The following is a 24,407-nucleotide window of genomic DNA, read 5'->3' as shown; positions in this document are numbered from 1 at the left end:
ATAAACTATTTGATCAATTTGGTCGTAACTAATTTGCAAACAATCGCTAAGATCGATTACAAGGAGACATTTCTCTGTTTTATAGCATCGCAAATGAAAAAGTTGTGGCAAATGAGGAACTTGTGGACTATAACTGCAGCAAACGCTAAGAGGATGTTAACAGATGTTTAATTGTGTGAACGCATATCAAACATTTAACAAACAGTAAACTTACAGTAAAAAGTTGTATATATATATTTATGAATATATACACACATGAAATGCTGCAGGTCGATAGATGACAAAGCATAAAAATATACACACTTGGTTATTGTGCAGTCTGTTTTACTGCGAATGATGTAAAACATATTCTAAGAATCAACCCCGACTAAAACCTGAGTTTAACATTTAAAGCAAGATGGTTTCAAGTGTGGACTTGACACCACGACAGGAGAGCAAACAAGTGAAATGCAGCTACAACAAACATGATTTGGTTTGAAAAATGGTTCTGAAATGTTCAGAAAATCAGTATTTCTGCCGCTGACAACAGATAAATACTTTGAGACGTGTGAATAATTACTCGGACACAACGTAGCCCTGTAAGTAGTTATTTGATGGTGCACACAAAAACTATCTCAGGCAGAAAAAAAAGGATTACACTTTAGTTTGATACAGGTTGATACACTTTGTTACAGTACAAAATGCTATCAAAAAACAACCTTTTGGCTTGACTTTATACAAAACAGGTTGTCCGTCATTTACTCGTTCAGGAAAACTTGACACTTAAGGGCCTCGCCTTTCTGTTAATGTCAAAACACTGACAGTATTCCAGTCATTGTACACGTGTGTGTCTGTCAAAGCATAATACAATCATCAGTGCTCAAGCTGAAACCGTCCGACTTCAATCAGATATGATCGTCCAACTTCCAGCACGTGACAAATAAAAGAGAAAGCAACTCTTCAGTGACAGATTTCCTACATCGACAGCCCGCGCTGCAGAATCACAAGTGATGGAAGGTTTTCCTCTGAAGTCAAACTTCCACAGTTTAAATAAACAGAGGTGCAAAGAGTTCACTTCTGATCTTTGTCGAAAAACAGCTGAGTCATTTGAGGACGACTGACTTCACGGAACAAGACGTCTTCTCTGGAATAAAAACCTCCAACGCTTCTCCACCGAGCTGAGCCTTCCTGGTTTTAGTACCTGTTAGTTACGACACTCGGGACTGCATACATTCACTGACTTGCATAAATGAAATCTGGCTGTGACAGAGACCGATGTTGAGCGTCGTGAGAAATGACGCAGTGAGACGTTCACTGACAGTACCTGAACTATGCCTTTCACAGTCTCCAGTGCAGAGCAGGGGGGAAATACAGTGACAGCAACGTGTGTGTGTGTCTGTGTGTGTAACAGTGGCAATGTAGAGGTAACTTAACTGATAAATTATGGCCTCCAGTTCATAATAAGGCAAAAAACATGAACTAATACACTAATGTTATCTGTGGTCAGATGAACTGATACTATTTATGTGTTGTGTATCTGTCATAATGTGAAAGATGTTTCCATTAATAAATATTGTTCATCTCATGGCTGTAGTAATTACTATTGTTGATTACTGTTTAATTTTACTTTATGCTATTTTTATTTCTCAAGATCTAAGGTCTAACTTATTTTTCAAAGGTATCAAAGCTGTAATCTTTGTGTATTTATTTGTTTATTTGGCCAAAAAAGTTAAATCCGCTCATAAAATACCCACCGCGTGTAAATCCTTAACTCCAGGCAGTCTGCTAAAATCCCCAAATTCATAAAAAGTCCAGACGACGTGAGCGCGGCGTCCTCAGCGGCGGCTTCGACCTGGTTCAGGTGGATGATCACTGCATTACGTCCCTGCAGAATAATACATGTCTGTGTGTTTGGTTGTCCGTGAGAGAAGAACGAGTCTCTATCGTCTATTGCTTGGTCTGTTTCAGCTTCTCGATGTGGTGACAGAGTTTGAGCGCCGGGCCAAGCTTCAGTCCCATGTACTTCATGATGACATCACTGCGCAGCAGCATCAGAGCCTTGCCATCAATCTCCTGTGAAGAAAGGGGGGGGGGGGGGGGGTTACGCTGTCACTTTACAAACACTTCCTCATGGCATTTCCATCAAAATGTCGATGACCTGGTTTGAATCATACTCTGCACATAGAGATGGATGACATAACAGCTCCTAAAAGGTGAAGCCAAAACGTCTTGATCGCCCCCAAGTGGCCGGCTCCACTACTGGTCATAAATCCAACCTCCTCCATGTTAGTGGATGGGTGAGCCAACATGAGCCAAACTAAAGAGTCAAAGGCTGCTGTCATTATAGGTAGTTCTTATCGTAATTGTTTTGGCCCCGAACTGGCCCACATCCACCCCACATGGGGTGTAACATTATGATTGACAGTTGAGACTGACTCATGATTGGTTGATCGTGTGTATCAGCAGGACTTCGCTTCCGCAGCTCCACCCCCCCAATCACTACCGACTCTGCCTCCAAATATTAAAGATGGCTGGGTTTTACAGCTTCCTGTCTGGATAATGGGAGGAAGTGGAGGCTCTTGGTCCATCTTTATGTGCAGCCTACGGTTTAAATGGTTGAAATAAAATCGACGAACATCAAACAAGACAAAGACAGAAGTTCACATGAAGGAAATACTCACATGTTTCCTAAACAGTTCGACGTGTGGGCCCAGAGTTTGGGGATCCGCCTCTTGGACAAACCGTATGACATCATCAACAGACCAGGAAGAGGCGTTGTTCCCTGAACCTTCCTTGTCCTGTTTCAAGTGGTCCGGTCCTGTTGTTGAGCTCGCTGCTCAATGGTGAGGGTGAGAGGAAAACAAAAGGAATCAAACCAATGCCTAATATCTTTATTAATTATTAAAGCATCTGCCCATTTTTTCATCCGTGTCACTTGAATGAGGGATGTGTATTTCTGCAGGGGTTTTGTGTAACGTGGGCAGGCAGCATGGCAAACCACAAGATTATGGATATTTCTTTGTATGTTTTGTGTTGTTTGTATGTTTCTTAGTATCACTAACATTTAAACTTAAATTTGGTCCTGTTTGTTTATATGTGTGTGTGTTACATCCTACCCTCCACTCGTCTGTGTGCACACATCGGATCAAGCTCAGCCGGGTTGGAGCTGACGCGTCGGAGTGGCGGCGGTGTGTGGGTGTGTCCAGGGTAATATGGCCGCTCCTTCTTGGTTGCTCTGTAGTCCGATGCGGCGTGAATGGAGCGGGGGCTGGGGATGGGATCATTCGTCGTGTCATCTTTGCGCAGGCCGTTTTCAGCGTGGGAAGCCGGTTCTGTTTCAAGAGAGGATGAGACAGAGTTAAGGACAATGAGAGCAGTGGGTGGTGGGAGTGAGTCATTTCATAATTTGCCTCAACAAAACCAGAAGAATAAAATGGAGAGTAACCCTGACCTGATTTGGTCTTGTTGTAGAAGCGTGTGTTGTTGTTGAAGGGGCTGAACGGCTGCGAGCTGAAGAGACTGTCGCTCTCCAGATGTTGGCACATGTTCTCCAGGAAGCGCAGCACCGACGATGCACTGGAGACGGAGGGCAGCTTCACGTAGCGGATACCATGCTCTGACCGCACTGGAGGGGGGGGGCAGGAGATAAACATAAATAAGTCTGAATGCTGGATCTATTTACACACACACACACACACACACACACACACACACACACACACACACACACACACACACACACACACACACACACACACACACACACACACACACACACAGCAAAAGAAAAGCAGCAGATGGTTTAGGGTGATCACCCTCCCTCTCTATAATCACACACATATACACGCACACACACACACACACACATTTTTCACCCAATCCCACACTCTGCACTGCACCCACCTACCCAAGCCAAGTCTGCACAAATCCACAAATTAAAAACCCCTCCCCAACCCCACCCCACCCATAACTTTCCCAGTCTGGCCCCCCAAGGGAGACCCGATCCCAGAATCCCAAACCAGGTTAGACGCACATGTCACTTCTGATTACAGGAACGGTGCTCGCATCAGCTGCTGCCACAGGCACTGTCTTTTATTCCTCTTCTCTTTCTCACACACACACACACACACACACACACACACACACACACACACACACACACACACACACACACACACACACACACACACACACACACACACACACACACACACACACACACACACACACACACACACACACACACACACACAACCTATGAGAGTGAGTTCAAACCAATTTCACCAGACAGCTTGACATTTTACAAAAGTGAGTTTTTGTAAAGGAACAGTTCAACATTTTGGCAAATAAGCTGATGAGAAGATTTATATGCAACCAGCAGCTGCTTAGCTTAGCTTAGCAGAAAGACTGGAAACAGAGGGAAACAGCTAGCCAGGCTCTGTCCAAATATAATATAATTGTCCCACCTCTAAGGCCCATTAATTTACACATCATATCTGAATAGGAGACAGTTTCTTGAGATGAGCCAAGACTCCAGGAAGTCATTTTATAATTTTGACTTTGGTCAGAAAGAAAAAATTTGATAGAATATGTCAATGAGCTTTAAATCCTAAAGTGGTTTCTCAAGAAAAACGATTCCAGCTTCACAAATGTGAGAATGTGCTCCTCTTCTCTGTTTCTGTATCACTTCATATTGAATACATTTGCTTTCCTCCCAGAGATAAAATCCTTGTTTACGGCGTTTACCTCTGATGACCTCTCCTCCCGTGTGGGACTGGCTCTGCAGGAAGGACAGCAGCACTGACGGCTGGTACGTACAGTCCACGCAGGCCTGAACCGCTTGCTGAAGCACGGCATTGACTGGAGCCGGGCCGAAGTGATCCGGCAGCTGCTGCACGAGTTTTCGGTCGAGGTTCGGGCCGTAGTCACCGTGCTTGTTCACGTAGACACAAACTAGGACATCGCACAGAGAGGGAAGCATCAGCAAAGAAGAATAAAAACAAAACTTTTCAAAACAATTTTGGTTGAAGCGTCGAATCCGCGAGAACGCGAGTGCACATTCAAGCCTCTGACTCACCTGTGCAAACTACATTTGAGCTGTTGCTATGGTTGTTGTTGTCGGCTGAGACGTGGCTGGAGCTCAGCCTGGTCTCTGGAGGCGGAGCTGTGACTGATGATGACCCCAGGGATTGCACCACCCGAGGCTTCTTCTGGTGCAAAAAAAACAAACAAACCCTCTCTCATTACTCTCTGCAACCTACAAAGGCAGTTAGTTAATGATTTATCAAGAGCTGTGCCTTAACTCGTTCACCGCTATTCACCAAATGCACATCAGCACAAAACAAAGCTGGTCTCCTCTGTACATTTTCTTCAGGTATAAACATCCACAAAAGCTCCCCCCCCTGTCTTTCCTTGAAAAGTTCACCTCTGATCTCGCCTCCACTTTATCAAAATCATTTCTGCCATGATGCATAAAGCATAAAATGACAGGGTCGCTGGCCCACAGCATAACAGATTACTGCTCCTCTGACATCTCACCTTGTTCCTGGGCTTGGGCCCTCTCTTCTTGTGTGGTCTGGGGGCCAGTTGAGTCTCAGTCCTGGCAGGGCTCTGCGGTGCCCCATTTACTGCTGCCGCTGCCGCCGCCGCCTCGGCCGCTGCCTTCAACAAAGCAATAGTCTGGGATTTGGGACGGCGACCTCGGACACCCTTTCGAACTGGGAGGGGTGGCAAGGGGTTGGGCAGTCGGTACGAGGTCTGCATGGAGGAGGAGGAGGTAGACGAGGAGCGACGTGTCGTGAGGGAGGCAGAGATGGAAGAAACAGGAGCAAGGAGTGCACCAGGGAGGGTAACTAGAAAAATAGGACAAAGAAGGGAGAAAGAGGAGGTGAGATAAATAATATATTGTTTTTCTTCCTGTATTTTCCTGCATTTAGAATAATAGGAGAAAAAGATAACTTAATAATCAACAGGCACCAAACAATATGTCACATTTCATTCTCACACCTAAGGGACAGTATTTTAGGAGTTTGTCCAGATTTAAATTGTTTTTTCAAAACTGATGAAGACATTTGTGAAGAGAGACACAACACAGAGGAAAACGATTCACTGGCCCTGCAGACGAGATTTGTTAGGATTGTGAGATTGGCAGCTCCTTTGTATTAAACCCCTCCCTGCACCGAAATCAGAGTCAAAAGTCACGAGCCCCCAGAGACCTGCCTGCTCCAGAATTCATCAAACCCTCGGCTTCCAGCAACACAACAGAAACAGTAGTTATGTTGATCCGATTTAAACCCTTCCTCAAACAGCAAGATATTGGATTCTTGGGCCTGATTCCCATTATACGACAATAAACTCACAATATCAATTTTAAATGTAATTTCTCATGTCAATATAAGAAATTCTGTTTTGTCCTATTCATGGCTTTGAGTGGTCATAAAGAAAAGAAAATAATATAAAAAACAGACTGTATCGGAGTGTATTAAACAGCTTCTGTGGTTGAACTAAACCACTTGAAGGTGTTTTGAGAGTTTTGATGCGAATAATCAACACATAGCAATAAGCAACCAACATTAATAATATATTCTTTGCATTGGATCTGCACCAGATTGCCCACATTCATAAATATCAGTCCTCTAAATATGTCTTTTTTTTTTAATGAAATTATGAATTATTCTCTGAGAAACATGCTTAAAAATCCTTATCTCACAATGTTAAAGAAAGTGAAACTTCTTGAGTCATGTCCCACCAATCCACAAAATGTCACAGAAACCGGTTGAGCACTTTTTTGCGTAACTAACTAACAAGACAAAAGCAGAACCTCATTGCAGAGGTGAAAAAAATCCAGCAACAATACATGAAGGCCCTGTTGTGATCCCAGATAACCTCCCACTTAAAGACTTTGCCCTGGAAATTAAGAGGATTCTAAAATGTCAATCAGCTTAAGGATTCAAATGTAAAGCAAGTGAAAATAGAGTGTGAAAAGGTTTTACCCATTGTTCGGAAGAAAGAGAAAATAAATCACAAAGCAGTGGCCCCACCACGCTACCGCTGTCTTCATTAGCCTGAGCGTGACTCTGTGATACGATCACACAATCATCATGGGGAATGTGTGAAAGACAGAGAGAAAAAAATAAGAGAGAGAAAGGGTGGAAAAGAGGAAGATAACCATCTCCTATTTCAATACAAATGCATTGGCTTGGTGAGAGCATGTGGAAACTCTCAAGGGGCCGGGGGCTTTCATTAGAGCCTCCTTCACTGAGGCGATGTGGAGCGACTATGGAAGGTTTACAGTATTCTCCGAGGGCCGGCCGGGGCACCCTGAAAGCTGCTTAATTGGGAAATGAGTGAAAGTGGGCGTAGAATGGAGCAGTGTTTTGTTTCAGAGGACGAGAGTTCAGTTTCTCACCAGGAGCAGTCGCACAAAGCTCGCACACGGGAGGAGCGGCAGCGCCAACCTGCGCGCACACTGGCACACTTATTCACACTGAGCCCCGAGACATAAGCCCTACAAAGGCAGATCAAAATTTGTTTGCAGGGTACCAATCAGTATCAGTGGGTTTCAACGCACCCGGGGAATCTGAGTCAGGGGCCTCTTTGATCTGCTCCTGTTGTAGGGAGGAAAATCTAATCCCTTCACATTATGTGACAGCAACATGCACCATTTCCACCTCACCGATAAATGTCATCTTCTACCATATATTAGTTTATATGTAAAAAGACTAATCACCTCTGGATTTTAACTTTCAAAGAAGAGCTGCTTACACGCTAATTTTATTCCACACTGTCCGACGGTGTCACATGTATTCTGCATGAGCTTCATTGAAGTTATATGGTGTCGGCACAGAGTGAATAATTTAAGACCAGAGCGCTGTGTTTCTTAATGGATGCACCATTTCATCAACTGGAACTATTTCAAATGTGTTGTTTATGGTTTTATACACCGTTTCCCCTAAAATGCAGCCTCACAATTGGTCGCCATGGAAACTTCCTCTGCTTGGGTCTCATTTAAAGCTGAATGTTCAACTGCATTCACTTGATATTAGTGCTGCAACCACCTAATATCATCATTTTAAACATATCCACCTACTTTCAATAATTTAGTTAATTAAGAATGCAATTCACAATTTCCTTGAGCCCAAAGTTTTCAAAATGGTTATTTTTTTCCCCACCAGCCAAAGTTATTACCTCCAACAAGGAGGTTATGTTTTCATGTGCGTTTGTTTGCTTGTTTATTTCCCTGTCTGTTGGTTAGTAAGATAAAAAACTACAGGATGGATTACGAAACTTAACCCTAACCCTAATTTCTTTAACATTGCATGTTAGGACTTTAAAAAGAATAAAGTTTCATTGATTTCTCAGAGAATAATGAATGGATCTTTAGATATGTTTAGGGGACTGATATTTGTGAGTGTGTGGAATTTGGTGCAGATCCAAATAAAAATGCAGCGCTAGTGAAATTTCATGTGGTTTCATAAGGGGGAGTGTTGAGCCTTTAAGGAGATATGCGCACTACTGAAAGTTTAATTGACAAATTAAAAATACATATCACAATTTCCAAGACACCAAAGTTTTCAAATTGCTTATTTCTTCTCAACCTGACAAAATTATTAAATTTAAAATGACACGAAACAGAGAGAAGCAGCAAACCTTCACATGTACAAAGCTCGAATCAGAAAAAGTCTGGTGTCTTTGCTCAAAAAACTATTTGACTTAATCATCAAACCAAAGAAACACGATTCGCACAAGAGCCCAGAGCTAAGGTTAAAATCTAAAATGTTTTCTGTAAATTGACTAAAACTGAACATCAATAATTAGATCTTCCCCAAAAAAGCTAAAAAAAAAAAACGTGAGTAAGGAATCCAGCATGCAACCAAACAAAGACATATGGTACTGATCATGACGATATAATTCCAACTCGACCCAATGACCCGAGTAAGCCACAGCCCGAGGAAACGTGTGCGTGTGTGTGTGTCTGTGTGTCTCTGTGTGTGATATGGGTGTGTGTGTGTGTTATGCACGCATGAGAACGGGGTCATAGAGAAGTGTGTCTGCAGTCTGGGGGTGTTGGGGGAGGGGCACCACAGAGTTGCCTCTCATCTAATTACACCCCCCAACACACACGCATATATACATACACACACACACCCCTGACTGGCGAGCAGCCTCAATGGAAACAGTCGAAACACACACAGGATGTTCTTTCGAGAAGATTTAAAGCTGTATGGCACTCATGAACTGCAGATTCAGGTGTGTGTGTGTGTGTGTGTGTGTGTGTGTGTGTGTGTGTGTGTGACTGCACACTAGATAACAGAGGAGGGGAAGTGCCTCAAACAGCTTCAGGCCACAGAGTAAAACCACAACACTAGTCCCTGCACAAATTCTCAAGCCTTAAAGACAAAAAAAGAACCAAATAAAGTCCCGACTGTGACTTGTGTGAATGTTGAACTTAACTTGACAGATGCATAAAATTAGTGTAGAGAAAATATTTGATATCCACTAATCCTCTCCTGAGCCTTGTGCAAACTAATTCCCAAAGCTTTACACACAAAAAGCACATGATCAAAAACACATGCAGCCCTGAACTTGATTACCGCAGAGGATACTGTTAAATCTCCAGACTCTCTGAGTGACGGGGGCCACTGGTCTCTTTACAGTGAATCTGAATGAATTTTAAAAAACATAGAAAAATGATTTACTCTCAACGAGGAGGCGGCTGCACCACGAACAAGGAAAGCATGGTTTTCCCTCACTTTACTTTTTTCTGCTTTACCAGGACAATGAGATTCACTTTTATTATAAAATGTGAAAAGTATCAAACATAAACAAGCTATTTTTAAGACCTGACAACTTCCTGAATTCAGAACTTGACTGAACTGACTTGAGTATTTGCAGTTTTCACTAATTCTAATTCAATACATTATAGGGAATCTCCAAAGGAGTATTAATACTTCTAAAGTCTCATTAAACATGTTATTGCTGCATTAATGTGCCTCCACTTCCCTTCACTAAATCTGCACAACTAATCATGAAACATTCTTTAAAACACAACACATGTAGTACAAACTTTTTTTTTTGTTGCATTTATCTAAAAAGAAAAACGTTGCAAAATTGAAACTCACCAGGAAATCCCCCTCCAAAAAACTTCACGGCTACTGTCCTTTGCAGTAGCAGAAGTATTTGCAGAAGCAGCAGCAGCGGTGGTGATAGTAAAGCCTGGAACAATACAAGTCACTCAGTACAGTTGCTTCCTGGTTCCCTCTTTGGTGCAACTCTTTCTGCTTCAGCCGGTGTTTGATCTGTTTTGCTCTGGACTTCTCTCTCTTCCCAACTTTAAAACTCTCTCCTCGTCTACACTTAATTTTCTGTTTTTCTGCCTCGTCCTTCTCTGTTCTGCCGGCAGTAGTCCACAACAAAGCCCACGCTTCTGCTTCTGCTTCTGCCGCTGCTGCTGCTGGTCGAAGCATGCAAAGCTTCCCTTCCAATGAATGGACAGGAGGAGGAGGAGGAGGAGGGTGTGTGTTTGGATTTGCATAGAGGCTTGGATAGAGTGAGTGAGGGAGGGAGGGAGGGAGGAGTGGGGTGGGTGGTTGTGGTGAGGAAGGAGTGAGGAGAGGGGGGGGGGGGGGTCCGGCCCTTTATTCATGTTATCTGTAGGCCATATCGACAGTCTACATCAGTCACCTGCTTCTCTGCAAGTCTCTCAGGGAGGGGGGAGATGACGCAGGGGGGAGAGAGGGGTGAACGGCGGGGGCTCCGAGAGCGGATGGGGGATGGGAAGAGGGAAGTAGGAAGAGGGGGGGGGGGGGGGGGGGGGGGGTAAAAGGTTAAACTGGATCTGAAGAGTTCCTGATTGAAACGGGTGAAAGGGGCAAAACTCCGGGAGTTGGCGCAAACAGAAGCCAGCGTTCTCTCTCTCTCTCTCTCTCTCTCTCTCTCTCTCACGGCCCAGAGGGATACCCCCCCCCCCCCCCACACACACACACACTCAGTTGTAACCCTATAGCCCACTCAGACATTCCCCCTGATGAGAGATGGCCAGGTCCCTCGTCAGGAAACAGTGGCATGGTCGGATGTCACCCCGGCTCTGGAACAATGTGGAGCAGAGCAGCCGGAGGAAGCCGGCCTGCGAAAAGTCCCTTCATCGCACAAACGTCTTGAACGGTTACGATGCAAATTCAAGAAAGGAAAAAAGCTTTTGGACAAGTATCCTGAACTTTGAATCGTCATCCTCTCTCGGCCTGTTTAAATCTTGTGTCAACATTCTGGGCTTTTAACATCTGCTTTTTGTTTTCCAAGACTAATTCGAGGCACTGATTCCTGAAGCCTATGTTGAATCGTCTTTGTTTTTTATCTGTTTCCTGTGTTTAGTATGTTTTTTTTGTGTGTGTGTAAAACTGCTTTCAGACAGAGCACCAGACATTTTCCTGTAAATTTCCAAGAGTGTGTCTGTGAACGCAACTGTCCGACTGAGAGCCTCCGGACATTCTGAGGACTTTCTTTAGCTAAACAAAAACAACAGGAGATACTCCGCAGGACTGACCAGGACCAGGAGTGAATGAGCATCTTCATGATGATTCTAAAATGTGACAGATGCAAAGAAACAAACAAAACACAAAACGAAAACAAATACCTCCGGATTAAAAAGCTGTGCCAACCACAGACAAGACCAACCAATAAAAGCATTTAAGAGCTTTTGGTGATGAGGGCAGAAGCTGGTGTTGATGTGCTAATTGTGTAAATGTATTATTTGTCCCTTCTTATATTATATATTTCAGACTTTTTCCTTCATTGCCCATCTTGACCAGGACATCCTGGCAAATTGCATCTCAACAGGACTTTCCTTGTTAAATAAAAGATAAATAAAAAAATTAAGTATAATTATTTTACTTTTACATCAGGATCTTGAGAGTTTGATTTGTTTATTCAATGTAAATATGAAAGAAGGTTAATGTTGGAGTAAAATAAAAAAATCTATGAGTTTACAGCAAAAGGCGGCAATACATTTATCAACTGTATTTTTAAAAGATCACACTGATATGTTTTGTTTGATAACATAGGCCTGTATCAATATACATTACTATTGTTTCCATCTACATTAATCCCAAAAAATGTAATACATGTCTACAAGGTCATTTTTGTCCTAATATAAATTATAAGCTGACAAAAGCTGTGTTATTTTGCCCTAAATAGATACAATCTACAGCATCTGTTTCTACTTGTATGGAGACATTGTGTTCTTCATACATTATTCAAAAAGGATTATCCTGCATTTTGACCCAGTTTAACAAAGACATCACACAAAAACACAAATTAAAATATATATACTACAAATCCAAAATATTTTGAATGATGATTCTTGCACAAACTGTTCAAAAAGCAGAATCGTTAGAAATCCTCTGAAGCTTCTTACCAAAAATACATATGCGGTTCACAACGGGACAAATCTGATGAAAGCTAATTAGAAATTTTAAATGTAGTGGTAATTACAGATCCTCGCTGCCTCTCTCGTATGCGGAGCTAATTAACGCTCATTAACACCTCAACCCGGCCCTACTTATTCACTTACATGCACACAAACATCGCTGTCTGCTAATTTACATGATCCTCTCCTCCACGTCTGTTTCTCTCCAAACTGCGCTCGCACTCATTTGAAAGCACAGACTGTCGCTGAAATACACGTCTGAGTGCATCTGTTGCACAAAGCTGCCTCGGTCTGTGTCGTACTGAACTGCCACAAACTCTGGGGTTGTTTCCAAACCAGGGCAGACCCTTCAGATTGGCAGTGCTGACGTGTAGAAAAGCTGAGCTGCTGTGGCCATTTATTTTACTTAAGCTATTTTGTAACATGCACAGCACTCTGGATATTCTCCTGAAATTATACGAAGGGGCTGCATGCGAGATCGCAAATGTCAGAGTCAGTTGCTCCAGACATTCTCCAGAGTTATTCCTGCCGGCCCCTGAGTAAAAACTCCAAGAATGTCCGAATGAGCCCACGTGGCAATACAGCAGGAACATATCTAGAAAATGCACAGCTTTTCTAACACGTGATGGACACAAAAGTGAAAAAGCCAAAAGAATACAAATATCTCCGGTTGAGAATGAGGAGCCGTGCACATGGAAGATGCTGGCGAAGATGTCAACTTGGAAAGACAACGACATTCAAGAGCTTTCGGTGATAACGGCCGATACGTCACGTCCTGCCTCCTACGTGCTGCAGGCGTTCTTCACGTGTGAAAGGCAAAGTCCGGAGAAAGTCCAGACCTGAATGTCCAGACATGTTATGACAGACGTGAAATTGCTGTCATCCATCAACTGAGAGGAGGAAACCCAAACACACACATACACTCACAACAAGTTAGCACAGCTATCCTTGTTAGGCATTAACTTCCACTTATTCTGAACAGCCTTGCCAAAACCTTATCCCTAAATCATGACCAATTCATACCTTAACCCTAACCTAACCACAATCTTACCATTAACTATAACCAAGACCTTAGAAACTAGGTTTTGTCTCATTAGGACCAGGCTTTGTTCCCCATTAGGGAATCCTGACAAGATCTGTGCAAGTTCTAAAGAGATAACAACATCTTAGCCATCACAACTAAATGCATAACCCTAATCTAAACCTAATTCTAACCCTAAAAACAAGTCTTCACCCTCAAACAACCCTTTGGAAAAGTGAGGACCAGCCAAAATGTCCTCACTGCGTAAGGTCTATGCTCAAAATGGTCCTGACAAATATACGAGTGCACAGACACAGACAGCCTGGGCTACTCACAGCCACATGTTCCCTGACCAGTGACAGGGTGAAGGGGAGGAACCGGCCGGAGCTGATGTAACATTAACAGCGAAGAGGACGATTGATATTTATTACCCCTGCTAAACCTTATCCACACCACAAACTTCAGAATCTTAAGATGCCGCTGCCGTTCGTCAAAGTGATTTTGACGGATGGCAAATGTCAAAATATCTGCCAAGGAAACTAAACAGCTTCAGAGAAACTCATGTGGAGACACGCAACTGTAACTGCAGAGTGTAATTACTGTATAATTACATCCAGATTGATAACTATGAGTTCAGATGTGCCTGCACTGAACAATGTCAACTGAAGCTCTAATTTCTGCAGACACAGGAAGTGTTTTGTCTTTGGGGTTCAGGGGTTAAAAAAAAGAATGGAACAAGGACGGTATTCAGAAGAGTTCATACCAAGAGTCCTCATCACATTTAACACAGTCATAGGTCATTAGTTCCCTTAATGTGCCTGATTTCGTTATCAAGATCCATGAATTATTCCCCTGGGAATTTGGAGAAAATGTTTATTCCACAATGTTAAAGAAATAGGGAAAAAATTAACAGATCTTCCCTGATCCATGCTGCATCCTAACAAACAAACAAACAAACATACAAACCAACAAACTGACGGGTGAAAACATAATCTCCCCTAGCAGAGATAAAAATCAGGAGGATATGAAAACACACAGAAGAAAGTGGTAAAATGTTTGTTTCTTTTATCCGAAGAGGCTTCAGACAAATTTGCACTTGCATGATCTATTATTAATATTTGACACACTCAGTATCAGTGATTGTTGTTCTGCTCCTATTGTCAGATCGCACAAATTACAGTCAGGCCTCACAACCCCAACACTGACTCTATTAGTCAATATTACGAGTTAGACCTTTATCACAACATGGACGATAAAACAAAACACAAGTTTCTAAACAGCTTCTGATCCTGTAACGATGCAACAGACACATCAGAATCTGTGCTTGTGCTGCCCTCTAGTGGTGAAGACTGGACAATCTCCTTTCAGATTATCTCTCAGTGATACAACACCTTCTACAATCAGAACAACAACAAGAACCTATTGACCCAAATGAGCAGAGTCTGATAAAGAAAATAATGTAGCGTTATTAAAAGAAATCTGTGGGAGTGAACAATTTCAATTCAAGTTAAATTTTATCGTTACATACTCTAAAAGCAGGATCAAATGTCATGATTGACAGCTGAGAAGGACTCGCGATTGGTCGAGCATGTGTATCAGCGGGACCTTGATTCTGAAACTCCACCCCTCAAACACAACTATGCTGACTCTGGCTACAAATATAAAAGATGGCAGCGTTCTTATCCGGGATGTTTTGGCTTAATTGTAAGTATATTACCTAACCCGTGGTATCAGCACCAGCTCTATCATCTGTTGTTCTTTACACACAAAGCTGCTCCTATCACGTGGAACTCACAATGTCCATGAGTCAAAAACAAACTTCACACAAAGCAATATACAAGAAGAAGAACTTACAGAAGTTTCCGGGCGGCTGTAAGCTGTGCTTCGTCAGAGAACACCAGCCGACGGGGAAGATGTCTCTGGAGTCGAAGGGGCACCAGTAGTCGAAGGCGCCTCGCCAGCCGTCAAACATGACGAAAATCTCCTGACCCCTGACCTCTCCCACTGTGGCAGGACAAATCAAGTAGGGGTTCTTCCTGTCCACCGCCTCCAGCTTCATACCAGGCTGGAAGTAGTTTTTAACAGGGCTGGCTGGATCCTACACACACAAATTTACACAAATTGTTTTTTCAGGATCAATACAGAAATGTATTGGCCTTGTTGGTATCAACCTTCTGGTTCTTGTTACCTTCTTAAAAGCAGAGGCAGGGGCCATCTCCGCTCCGCTCAGCGTCCGCAGCAGGAACATGGGCCACGAGGAGGCGTTCATCCTGAAACCTGTGTCACAACAGTTCTATTTAAACCGAGGTACCTTCTCTTTCATATTTCTGTGGGTTATTTTACTGTGGACAATAATGAAAATCTATTTCTTTGTGTTAATACTGGATTTCTGTAAGAGTAGAGATTTCACAGATTCATAAATTACAATTTATTTCCTCCTTATTTCCATTATTGTTTACACTTCTTTATCACTCGCCCTGCGTCTTCTAATCAGCTGACCGCTGGTGGTGTTTACGTTAATCCAATCAGATTTCACCATGATCTCAACAAGCCAATCATGTCATTACTGCCAAACTTTAAATCTGTTCTCCTCTCTGTCAATGTCATTTCAGTGATTCTGTGCCAACCTCCTCCCCAAGTCTCCTCCTGGCTCAACAACCTGGTCGAGTCATGCTGAGTCCACTTATCTAATCTCCTTCACATCAACAGGATTCTCTAGATCCCATCAACCACCAGCAGTGTCCACACCCTATGCAGCCACACACCCTTTCAATGACATCATGAAGGGTGTAAGCGCCAAATGGACTCTCATTTATATCACATCACTTTCATCTCTTATTGTGCATTGCAACAAATTTTGTAAATTTTTCAATCAAATGTATTTATTCAAACAACAAACAAACCCCAAACAATGACATGTAAACACTCGGATCTCTCACCCAGCGGGGGCTGCAGCATGTCTCCGTTCCTCTCGCAGGTTCCTATTGGTTGGATGTCCGAGGAGTCGATCAGCCGCCAGAAGTCGTTGGTGTTGTCGCTGCCGTCCAGCCGCAGACGTAGACGAGTACCCATCATGCCCATCACCGTCGCGATGCACACCGAGTTGGAGTTGCGAGGGTCCCGCGCCTCGAGTTTCATACCTGCTTTGAAGTCGTTGGAGGGGGGGAGTCTGGACTGCACAGGAACACAAAGAGAGCCTCAGGTCAAATTGAGTGATGACCAGTATGATCATTGACGTTACATTGTGATTTCAGTCGACACAGTAAACGCAACACACAGTTGATGTTCACTGTGTCAGATCATGAGGTTCTCCAGTGAGAGGGGGTCATAAAATCCAGTTCATGTAAACAAGTTGAGTAGTGAGCACAATGAGTCTTCAAATTCATTTGCAGTAAATAAAGGAATAGCATGTCAGTTTTCTTCAGTTCTGTTATTGTCAACAAATCCCACATAAACCCAACACTTGTGTGTCTGTGGTCCTGAGACCATTTGTTCCGACTGCAGACGGAAATCTTTAAAAATGACACAAACAACAACTTTTCAAAAGTAAACTAAGATAGTTTTCACTAACAGGTGTAAATCAGGTATCGAGTGTTTTCAGAAATGGCACGTGCTAATTTTACTTCACATTTTAAAATAGAACTCTGTGCTCTTGTTCCTCATAATGAAGGAATGTGTCAGTAGGTGCAACACAATCGGTAACTGATGTGTTTTAATGTTTTTTGGACAATAATGGAGCTGCGTGACGAAGAGGAATACAAAAGATCATTGTTGGTCTTCGCTGACAAGTAGCAAAACATAGAATATCACCAAACTTCAGCTGCTTGTCCACAGCAGACTGTATTTAACAAAACAGAATATCATCTACGGAGACAGCATGAGGAAACGATACGAGAACGTTACAGATCAGCTACCTGTTTGAAGCATGTAGGCGAAGCTGCGACGGAGGACGTTTGTCTCAGATAATCTTCCCAGCTGAACGGTTCTAGCAAGAAAAACAAAAGAAACAAACCACAGATTACTGAAAGAAAGTGTGAACGAAAGCACAGCAGTGACGACTATGGACCTTAACAAATCTGAGCTCTTTACTGGAAAATAGGAGTCTGTCGGGCTTGAGACATACTTCAAGAAGAATTTTTTTAAGTATCGTCATAAAGCAAGAATCAAAAGAAGAATAAGTCTCATTTAAGTGAATCATTATAACGTGTTCCTAAATAAATTGTCACCTCTGCCAGTGAGCTTATTAGTTTGTCAACAGGAATACACACAAAAACAAATATTTTGCATGAATTTCCATGAATCTTGGTGGAGGGATGAGACATGAGACGAGAATAGACCCATTTAATTTTAGCGTGTACATGGACAAAGGGATTGGATCCAGAAATATTTAAACCTGTCTTTAAATTTGTGAAATAGGGCTGATTTGTTTTTACTTTTTCATCGATTTCTATGCAGGAACGTTGATCAAATCAAATCAGGCATCTTTATCTGAGTGTGTGCAATTTGGTGCAGCTTGATTGAGTTCAAGGGGACTGTCGGGCCTTCTAGTGCCAGTTTGGAAGTAAAATTAATTGCAGAGAGGAAAATGACAATTTGATGCTTGTTTATGCCAAATCTGCAGAGTTCATGGATGTTTATAAGAAACATATTTACAAGAAAAAATGTTCGGAAACGAGTTTGTTAGAGAGATTAACGTGTAATTTGTGAAAGCTTTTGTCAAACCCACCCTAGACTTTATTGAAAAATACTTTACAGCCCACTGATCACTGATGATGCAAGTACTGACACATAACTGGGTTAATAAAAAAAAACAACTAATAACTTAAAAAGTTTTGAATCATTAATAAAAGGATGAGCAATGAAAAGAAATAAGCCAGAAATGAAAACTGCCAACCGTTGGACTTGTCGAGGGCAGAGCCTGCTGTGATGCTGCTTCTCCTCTCCTTCTTCTCCTCTTTTTGATCTGAAATCAAAACAGTGATTGAAGCGCTCATCACTTTGGGAGCTTCAGACATGCAGACTTTAATTACTGTGAGAATGAAGTCATTAAACCTCCGACTGTAATAGTTCTGAGAAAAAAAATAAAATAAACGTCCAGAATACCAAACAGCAAAAACTCAAATTACATCTGGGAGCTTTTTGTCTCGTGAAGCCTGTTAATATGAGAATGTAGTAGCCTGCAGCCTGTGGAGACCTACCTCTGTGTGGAGTTCGGCCCATGACGACCAGAGTCAAAGTGCCGCTGCAGAGGAGGTGAAGTCAGACCGACTGCAAAAGAGACAGATACACAACTTCATCCAGAATATTCACAGAATGCCAGAAGGCACAGACCTGCTCTAATGTAGCCTGTAGTGTAAACTGAATATCCTGGGAAATTACTATTTCTATTTTTTTTTTTATTATGAATGTGATTCATAAGGTGCACAGGTGTACGTTTTATATTTTGTATTTTATTATATATGTTTCATTAATATGTTGTATTTCAAGCAATTTGTCTTGTCTTTTAGATGTACTCTGGACTCTGTACTCAACAACAGACTGATCCAGTTAACAAGTAATGTCTGAGAGGCCATAACCTGATAGAAGTTATTCTTCTGTTCTAAACACAGAGTGACACGTTGCTTCATTACCATGAAAACAGGCTGTAGCTTCTTTTGACTCAATCCCACATTCACAGCCCTGCAGCAGGAAATATTCAGCTCCAAATGTGAATCAATCCATGGCAGAAAAACAGTGTGTTTTAAAAAATGTTTTGAGAAATACGTCAAGCTACATATTTCTAACATCAACAACATAACACTAGGTTGTTAGTCTGTACTTTATAGGGACAGACGGGCCTAAGGAACAGAGGCGATCATGCATTTTACCGATTGTATCATGCAATCTAATCTGTTACTTCCAACTTCCGCCCAAAGAGATAATATTCCACAATTTTGTGAAACTTCAAATCAAAACTCCAACTACAACATTTACAACCGGTGCATTAGAACCTAACAACAACATCTACTTGTATGAGTGAGCACAATAAATAATTATCATGCAGCATGAACACTAACAACATGGCTGATGCAAGAGCATTTCAAAATAAAAAGTGGCATGTGTTGTCCATATGAACTCCTCTGGCCAAACTCTTTGAGTTAGCAGCTCTGCTACATTAACTTCTGATGCACTGTAACAACAACTCATCAAATACAATTGTTACCACACTGTTTATGCTGAAAATCCACCACAAACATCCAGATCAGGTTTGCAAAAACTCTCAGCACGGTCCCACTGCAGGGACAGGGCGTTCATAGTGTAGGTCCAAAAGGAGCAGGGATACAGTCTAAGGCCGCAGAGCATCAAAAACAGTGATCCAGTCCAAATGAAATCCCAAGAATCCCAAAGGTTAAAATCTCTCCAGAGGCCAAACAAAGCCTCCTTTACTTAGGATTAAAAAATGTTAGCATCTGCAAAGCATTGTGGCTGTTCCTCCCTCTGAAGACCCTTCTGTCTCTGCAGCGAAACCCATTGAGTCACAAGGAGCCATAAAGATTCCAAGCTGCCATAAAAAGCCATTAAGACGTGTGGATGTGGGACATCTGCTGGATCACATGAAAAGGATTCCAGCTCGGCAGCTCGCTCTGCCTCAGACTGCTCCAGTGTTTGCACTGGTCTGTCTGCCTCACTCAAGAGGGTCAGACAAAACCGCCCCGAAGACCAGGAAGCACTTAACTTTTACAACCTCCATTTCCACTTAGGCCGCCACTGATCTGGGATTAGTGTGATGTTCAAAAACCTGAAAAACGACCCCAGACCTGGTTTCAGGAGCCGGTTTAACTGTTGTGTGATATGAGGAACTGTCAAAGGTTACAGATAATATTTCAACTATACTTTGCACAGAAATATCTTTGCTATGATAGTAAAAAAAACTATTAGTGCATATATTTAAGCTGCATTACAAGGCACTTGACTTTTGGATGTTTGTTGCTCACACAAATTTTAGGTCACTGTGTTACTTCTCATAAAATAGAAGCATTTTCCAATGACATTAAAGCTACAAGTAAATTAATTATTAATTAATTAAACAGTCAATTGCCTTTACAAATAATTCAATAAGTCTATAAAAGTTTGTTAAAGTTGTGTAAAAGTTCACAGAGATGAAAGTCGTGGCTGCATCGTTCAATCTTTCCAAAAATAGTAAATTCACAATAAAAGCAAATAGCTTTTCTCTGTCAAGTAGCCAACTCAGATTTTACATTTTAGTCAAGTATATATTAAAATGACCTTTGATTCATTTTACAGTGATTGGTTTTAGATAAATTGTCCCACTTTACATGTTAACACCCACAGGACAAGTGCTTACACAAAGTCAGTGGATGTTTTTCTGCAAATAAATATGGCCTTAACTTCTAATGTTTCTCCACTTAAGAATAAATCTAAAGAATCTGAAGAATGATAAATTTATATAAACAACCAGAAATAGTTTTCATCTTTATCTTCACAATTGATTTCTGCCTCTTCAAACTTGTAAGAGCTGCAACTAATCACTATTGTCAACGCTGTATAATCTCATAATAATTTTCTTTATTAACTGATTTACCATTTAGTTAATAACATGTCAGAAAATGCTGAAAATGTCAAAAGATTAGTTCAATAGACTCTTTATTCTTTATCTGAAATGCCACATACAGTATTTGCTGCAGTTCAAAATGTATTTTGGTTTCTAACTTTTTCCGAATGATTGTAAAGATATTTTATAGACAAAAAAATATCCAAACAACTGAGAACCTGCAGCTTGATGATATCTATATTCGTCACCTGAAAAATAACAAAATCATTTATCACATTTCCTGATTGTCACATTTAAGAACTTTGAGCCACCATGTTTAGATTTGTTTTGCTTGAAGAATAATTTTAAATGATCATTGACTGTTACAATAATTAATATAATAACCAATAGTTTCAATCCATTAGGGCTTTGTTATAAAACAGTATAATCGCAGTGTAATTTGTATCACAATATATATTGATATATTGATATATTGATCCACTGTGGGAGCTTAGTAAAAGTGGGTTTAGAAGTTACAGCCACCTCATGTTTGGATTTTTTGATTCATAAATAATTGAAATTAAAATGGACTGTTACACTAATTAATAAATCAACCATTAGAGCTGGTGCGAGGCTGAGGGGTGTGAGCTGCTGCAGGGCCTCACCTCCAGGATCATCACTTAAGATGTTATTTCATCAATATACAGCCTGAATATTTAATTTATTTATCTCAGCAGAACCTTTAAGACACTTTACATCAAACCTCCGTGGAACCAGGAAGCATCAATGAGAGTATTTCTCAGCTTGATGTATGTGAGGAGGTTTATCACATTATTGATCAACCCCAGGTTTATAAAATGCTTTGCTGTTTATCCAGTGTTTCTCAATTCCTCACAAATGAGAACCTGCATCTTGATGATGTTTGGAAAAGAGTAATTTATCAAATTTACAGTGAGGATTCAAAACAGAGAAAAAGCAGCAAATTACTACATTTTAGAAGTTAGAGTCACCAGATTCAGATTTATTCGCTTCATAAACAATTGAAATGATAATTGACTGTTAGAATAAAGAATAAATCCAGCATGAGTGCTGCTGAGGGGTGTGAGCCGCTGCAGGGCGTCACCTCCAGGATCACTTAACATGTAATTTCATCAATATACAGCCTGGATATTTAATTTATTTATTTCAGCAGAACATTTTTAGACGCTTTACATCAAACCTGTGAGGAACCAGGAAGCATCAGTGGGAGCATTTCTCAGTTTTGTGTCTGACTGGGGGGAAAGAAAAAGAGGCTGAACAAGCAGAAAATAACATTGGAACGTGAAAGGAAAGTGCGTGACGCATTTTGGTTTGGGTTTCGGTCACGTTTAGTGGGCGGGACGGTGCTGGTTATTAACTATAAACACCTCTTAACGTTACATCACAACAACAACAACAACAACGCGACGCTAGAAGGCAGCGGGAACGAGAAGGTGTCCTCCTCTCAGTGTAAAACAGCCAGTAAAGGGAGGATCTGCAGAGGAGCCACAGTGCGCACCAGGCTGCTGCTCCCGGGGAAACACGCTGTGCCATCTACCCCTGCACCGCGCGCTCCTACGGCCGCGCGAGCACGTCCGCTCTTTTTTTTCTCCTTATTTCTCACCGCAGCCCGCAACGCAAACGCGAGGGGAATCGAACGCGGGGGGTGGGTGTAAAAGAACGAGGCATGAGTGGTACCAACCGTGCGAGCAGCAGCAGATCCCCTCACTTTCTATCAGATGCAAGCCGCCATGTTCGCTGCAGCTCCGCGCATGTCCACCACGCAGTGCTGTAATTCATATTTTTCCACTGGAGGAAAAAAAAAAAAAAAAAAACCCCCACCACACAACCGCTCACTCACTCACATAACGGACACAGAGGGGGGGGGGAATTAATTAATGAGCAGAATGTAGTGTCCGGTTGGGCTTTGATGTTAAACTACAGGTCACGTGGGAACGAAAAGATGTGAAGCTTCCTGTTCCTCCTGCAGGAGAAGCTGGTGACAGACAGATAAAGACATGACACATAGGTGAGGAATCAATAACACAAGCAATAAGGTTTTTCATCAAAACAACAGAAGTTCGATATGTATTGATAACTATGGTGTAAGCACAGTGAGGAGGTTTAACACGTAGTTGATCAAATACAGATTTGTTATATTATATCATTTGTTTTCGCTGTTTAACTTTATTTAAATAATCAACTCTACCATTATCAATAAATCTGCCAATAGTTTCAATCATTTCATTTTAATTGGGGCTTGGCGATAAAAGATATAAATAATTCTCCCAATATAATTTTCATCAAAATAACAAAGGTTCAATATATATTGATATATGTATATAATGCTCGTAGTGTCACAGTCAGGAGGTTTAACACATAATTGATCAACTACACATTTGTTTTTGCTGTTTATCAAGTGACAACAAAACACAGAGAAAAAGCAGCAAATTGTCACATTTTATAAGTTTAAGCTTGATAAATAACTTAAATGATCATCGACTGTGCAATAATCAATAAATCAACCGATAGTTTCAAGTTTACCAAGTGGGGCATTTATCGTCATAATTATCAATGGTTGTGAATTGTGTTTTTTTCAGTATAATATTTGTGTTACTGTAAATGATAATCGACTGTTACAATAATTTATAAATCAATCTATCATTTCAATCCATTACTTTGATTTATGGCTTGGTGATAAAACAGTATCATTTATAACCTCAATATAATTTTCATCAAAATAACAAAGGTTAAATATTGATATATTGATTTAATGCTTATCCAGGTTTACATTGAGGAAGAATAACACATAATGGATCAACCTCAGATTTGTTAAATGTTTCTGTTGTTTATCAAGTGTTTGTCATTCTCTGCTTGTAAAGAAGTTTAAAACCACAACCTTCATCCAGGAGAAAAAATTCAGTCTTAAACTCAATAATAATATATAACTTTGAATAAATGGGACATTTATCTTGATAATTGTGATAAATGAGATTTAATCTCATTAGGGTCAGAATCAAGGTTTATTTCCAAGTAGGTTGGATTCAGGCCAATCACAATGCACGGTGACATTGGAAAGGGCCAATCGTGACGCTGCTTTCGATTGTGCGTTCAGCTGGTAACAAAAAGGTTGGTGGTTTGAGTCCACCCAGGGTAGACATGTTTTTATGCTAATTTACTCTTAGTCTACGTCATCCAATCTCACAATGTCATCCTGCGTAGCGATTGGCCTAGATCCAATATCACATTGGACATGAAAGCCACGACTGGCTGGAGAGATTGGAGTCTAGACGCTGCGGAAACAGCATTTGGCTATTAAGGTCTGGTCCACCCAGATATGACAAGCTTTTAGGCTAATTTCCTCATTGTGGGACCAATAACTGTTCTCCAATGTATGTAAGTCATCCAATCTCACAATGGAAAGCAGCGCCACG

At 41.4% G+C, this 24,407-nt stretch overlaps 1 protein-coding gene across 4 annotated transcripts; it reads right to left on the bottom strand.

The window, feature by feature from the left end:
• Positions 1–151: 151 nt before the first annotated feature.
• On the bottom strand, positions 152–22,796 carry scml2 (Scm polycomb group protein like 2). 4 transcript variants are annotated; one of them, XM_034573902.1, is made up of 14 exons: positions 22,676–22,796; positions 18,623–18,692; positions 18,319–18,387; positions 17,339–17,409; positions 16,364–16,598; positions 15,613–15,701; positions 15,279–15,522; positions 5,518–5,831; positions 5,057–5,189; positions 4,726–4,932; positions 3,431–3,604; positions 3,096–3,311; positions 2,661–2,812; positions 152–2,052 (listed from the first exon to the last, which is right to left on the bottom strand). In XM_034573902.1, exons 2-14 carry the CDS (start codon positions 18,642–18,644, stop codon positions 1,927–1,929), a joined length of 2,052 nt encoding a protein of 683 aa, XP_034429793.1. In that variant the 5' UTR covers positions 18,645–18,692; positions 22,676–22,796; the 3' UTR covers positions 152–1,926. The 4 variants fall into 4 exon arrangements, with proteins under 4 accessions (XP_034429793.1, XP_034429812.1, XP_034429822.1 ...); XM_034573921.1 differs by having other exon boundaries at positions 5,057–5,191; positions 5,526–5,831; XM_034573931.1 differs by having other exon boundaries at positions 5,057–5,188; positions 5,526–5,831.
• Positions 22,797–24,407: the final 1,611 nt, after the last annotated feature.

The sequence above is a fragment of the Hippoglossus hippoglossus genome, chromosome 3, assembly GCF_009819705.1.
Source record: "Hippoglossus hippoglossus isolate fHipHip1 chromosome 3, fHipHip1.pri, whole genome shotgun sequence".
Lineage (NCBI taxonomy): Eukaryota > Metazoa > Chordata > Actinopteri > Pleuronectiformes > Pleuronectidae > Hippoglossus > Hippoglossus hippoglossus.
The sequence above is the reverse complement of the archived record's forward strand: the minus strand, read 5'-3'. Positions and strand labels throughout refer to the sequence as shown.

Coding starts and splice junctions, on each gene's coding strand:
- scml2 (XM_034573902.1), bottom strand. CDS start 18,644: ATGGGCCGAACTCCACACAGAG. Junction 17,410..18,318: donor TGCCCTCGACAAGTCCAACG/GTTGGCAGTTTT, acceptor TTTTCTTGCTAG/AACCGTTCAGCTGGGAAGAT. Junction 15,523..15,612: donor CTGCCTCTGCTTTTAAGAAG/GTAACAAGAACC, acceptor TTGTGTGTGTAG/GATCCAGCCAGCCCTGTTAA.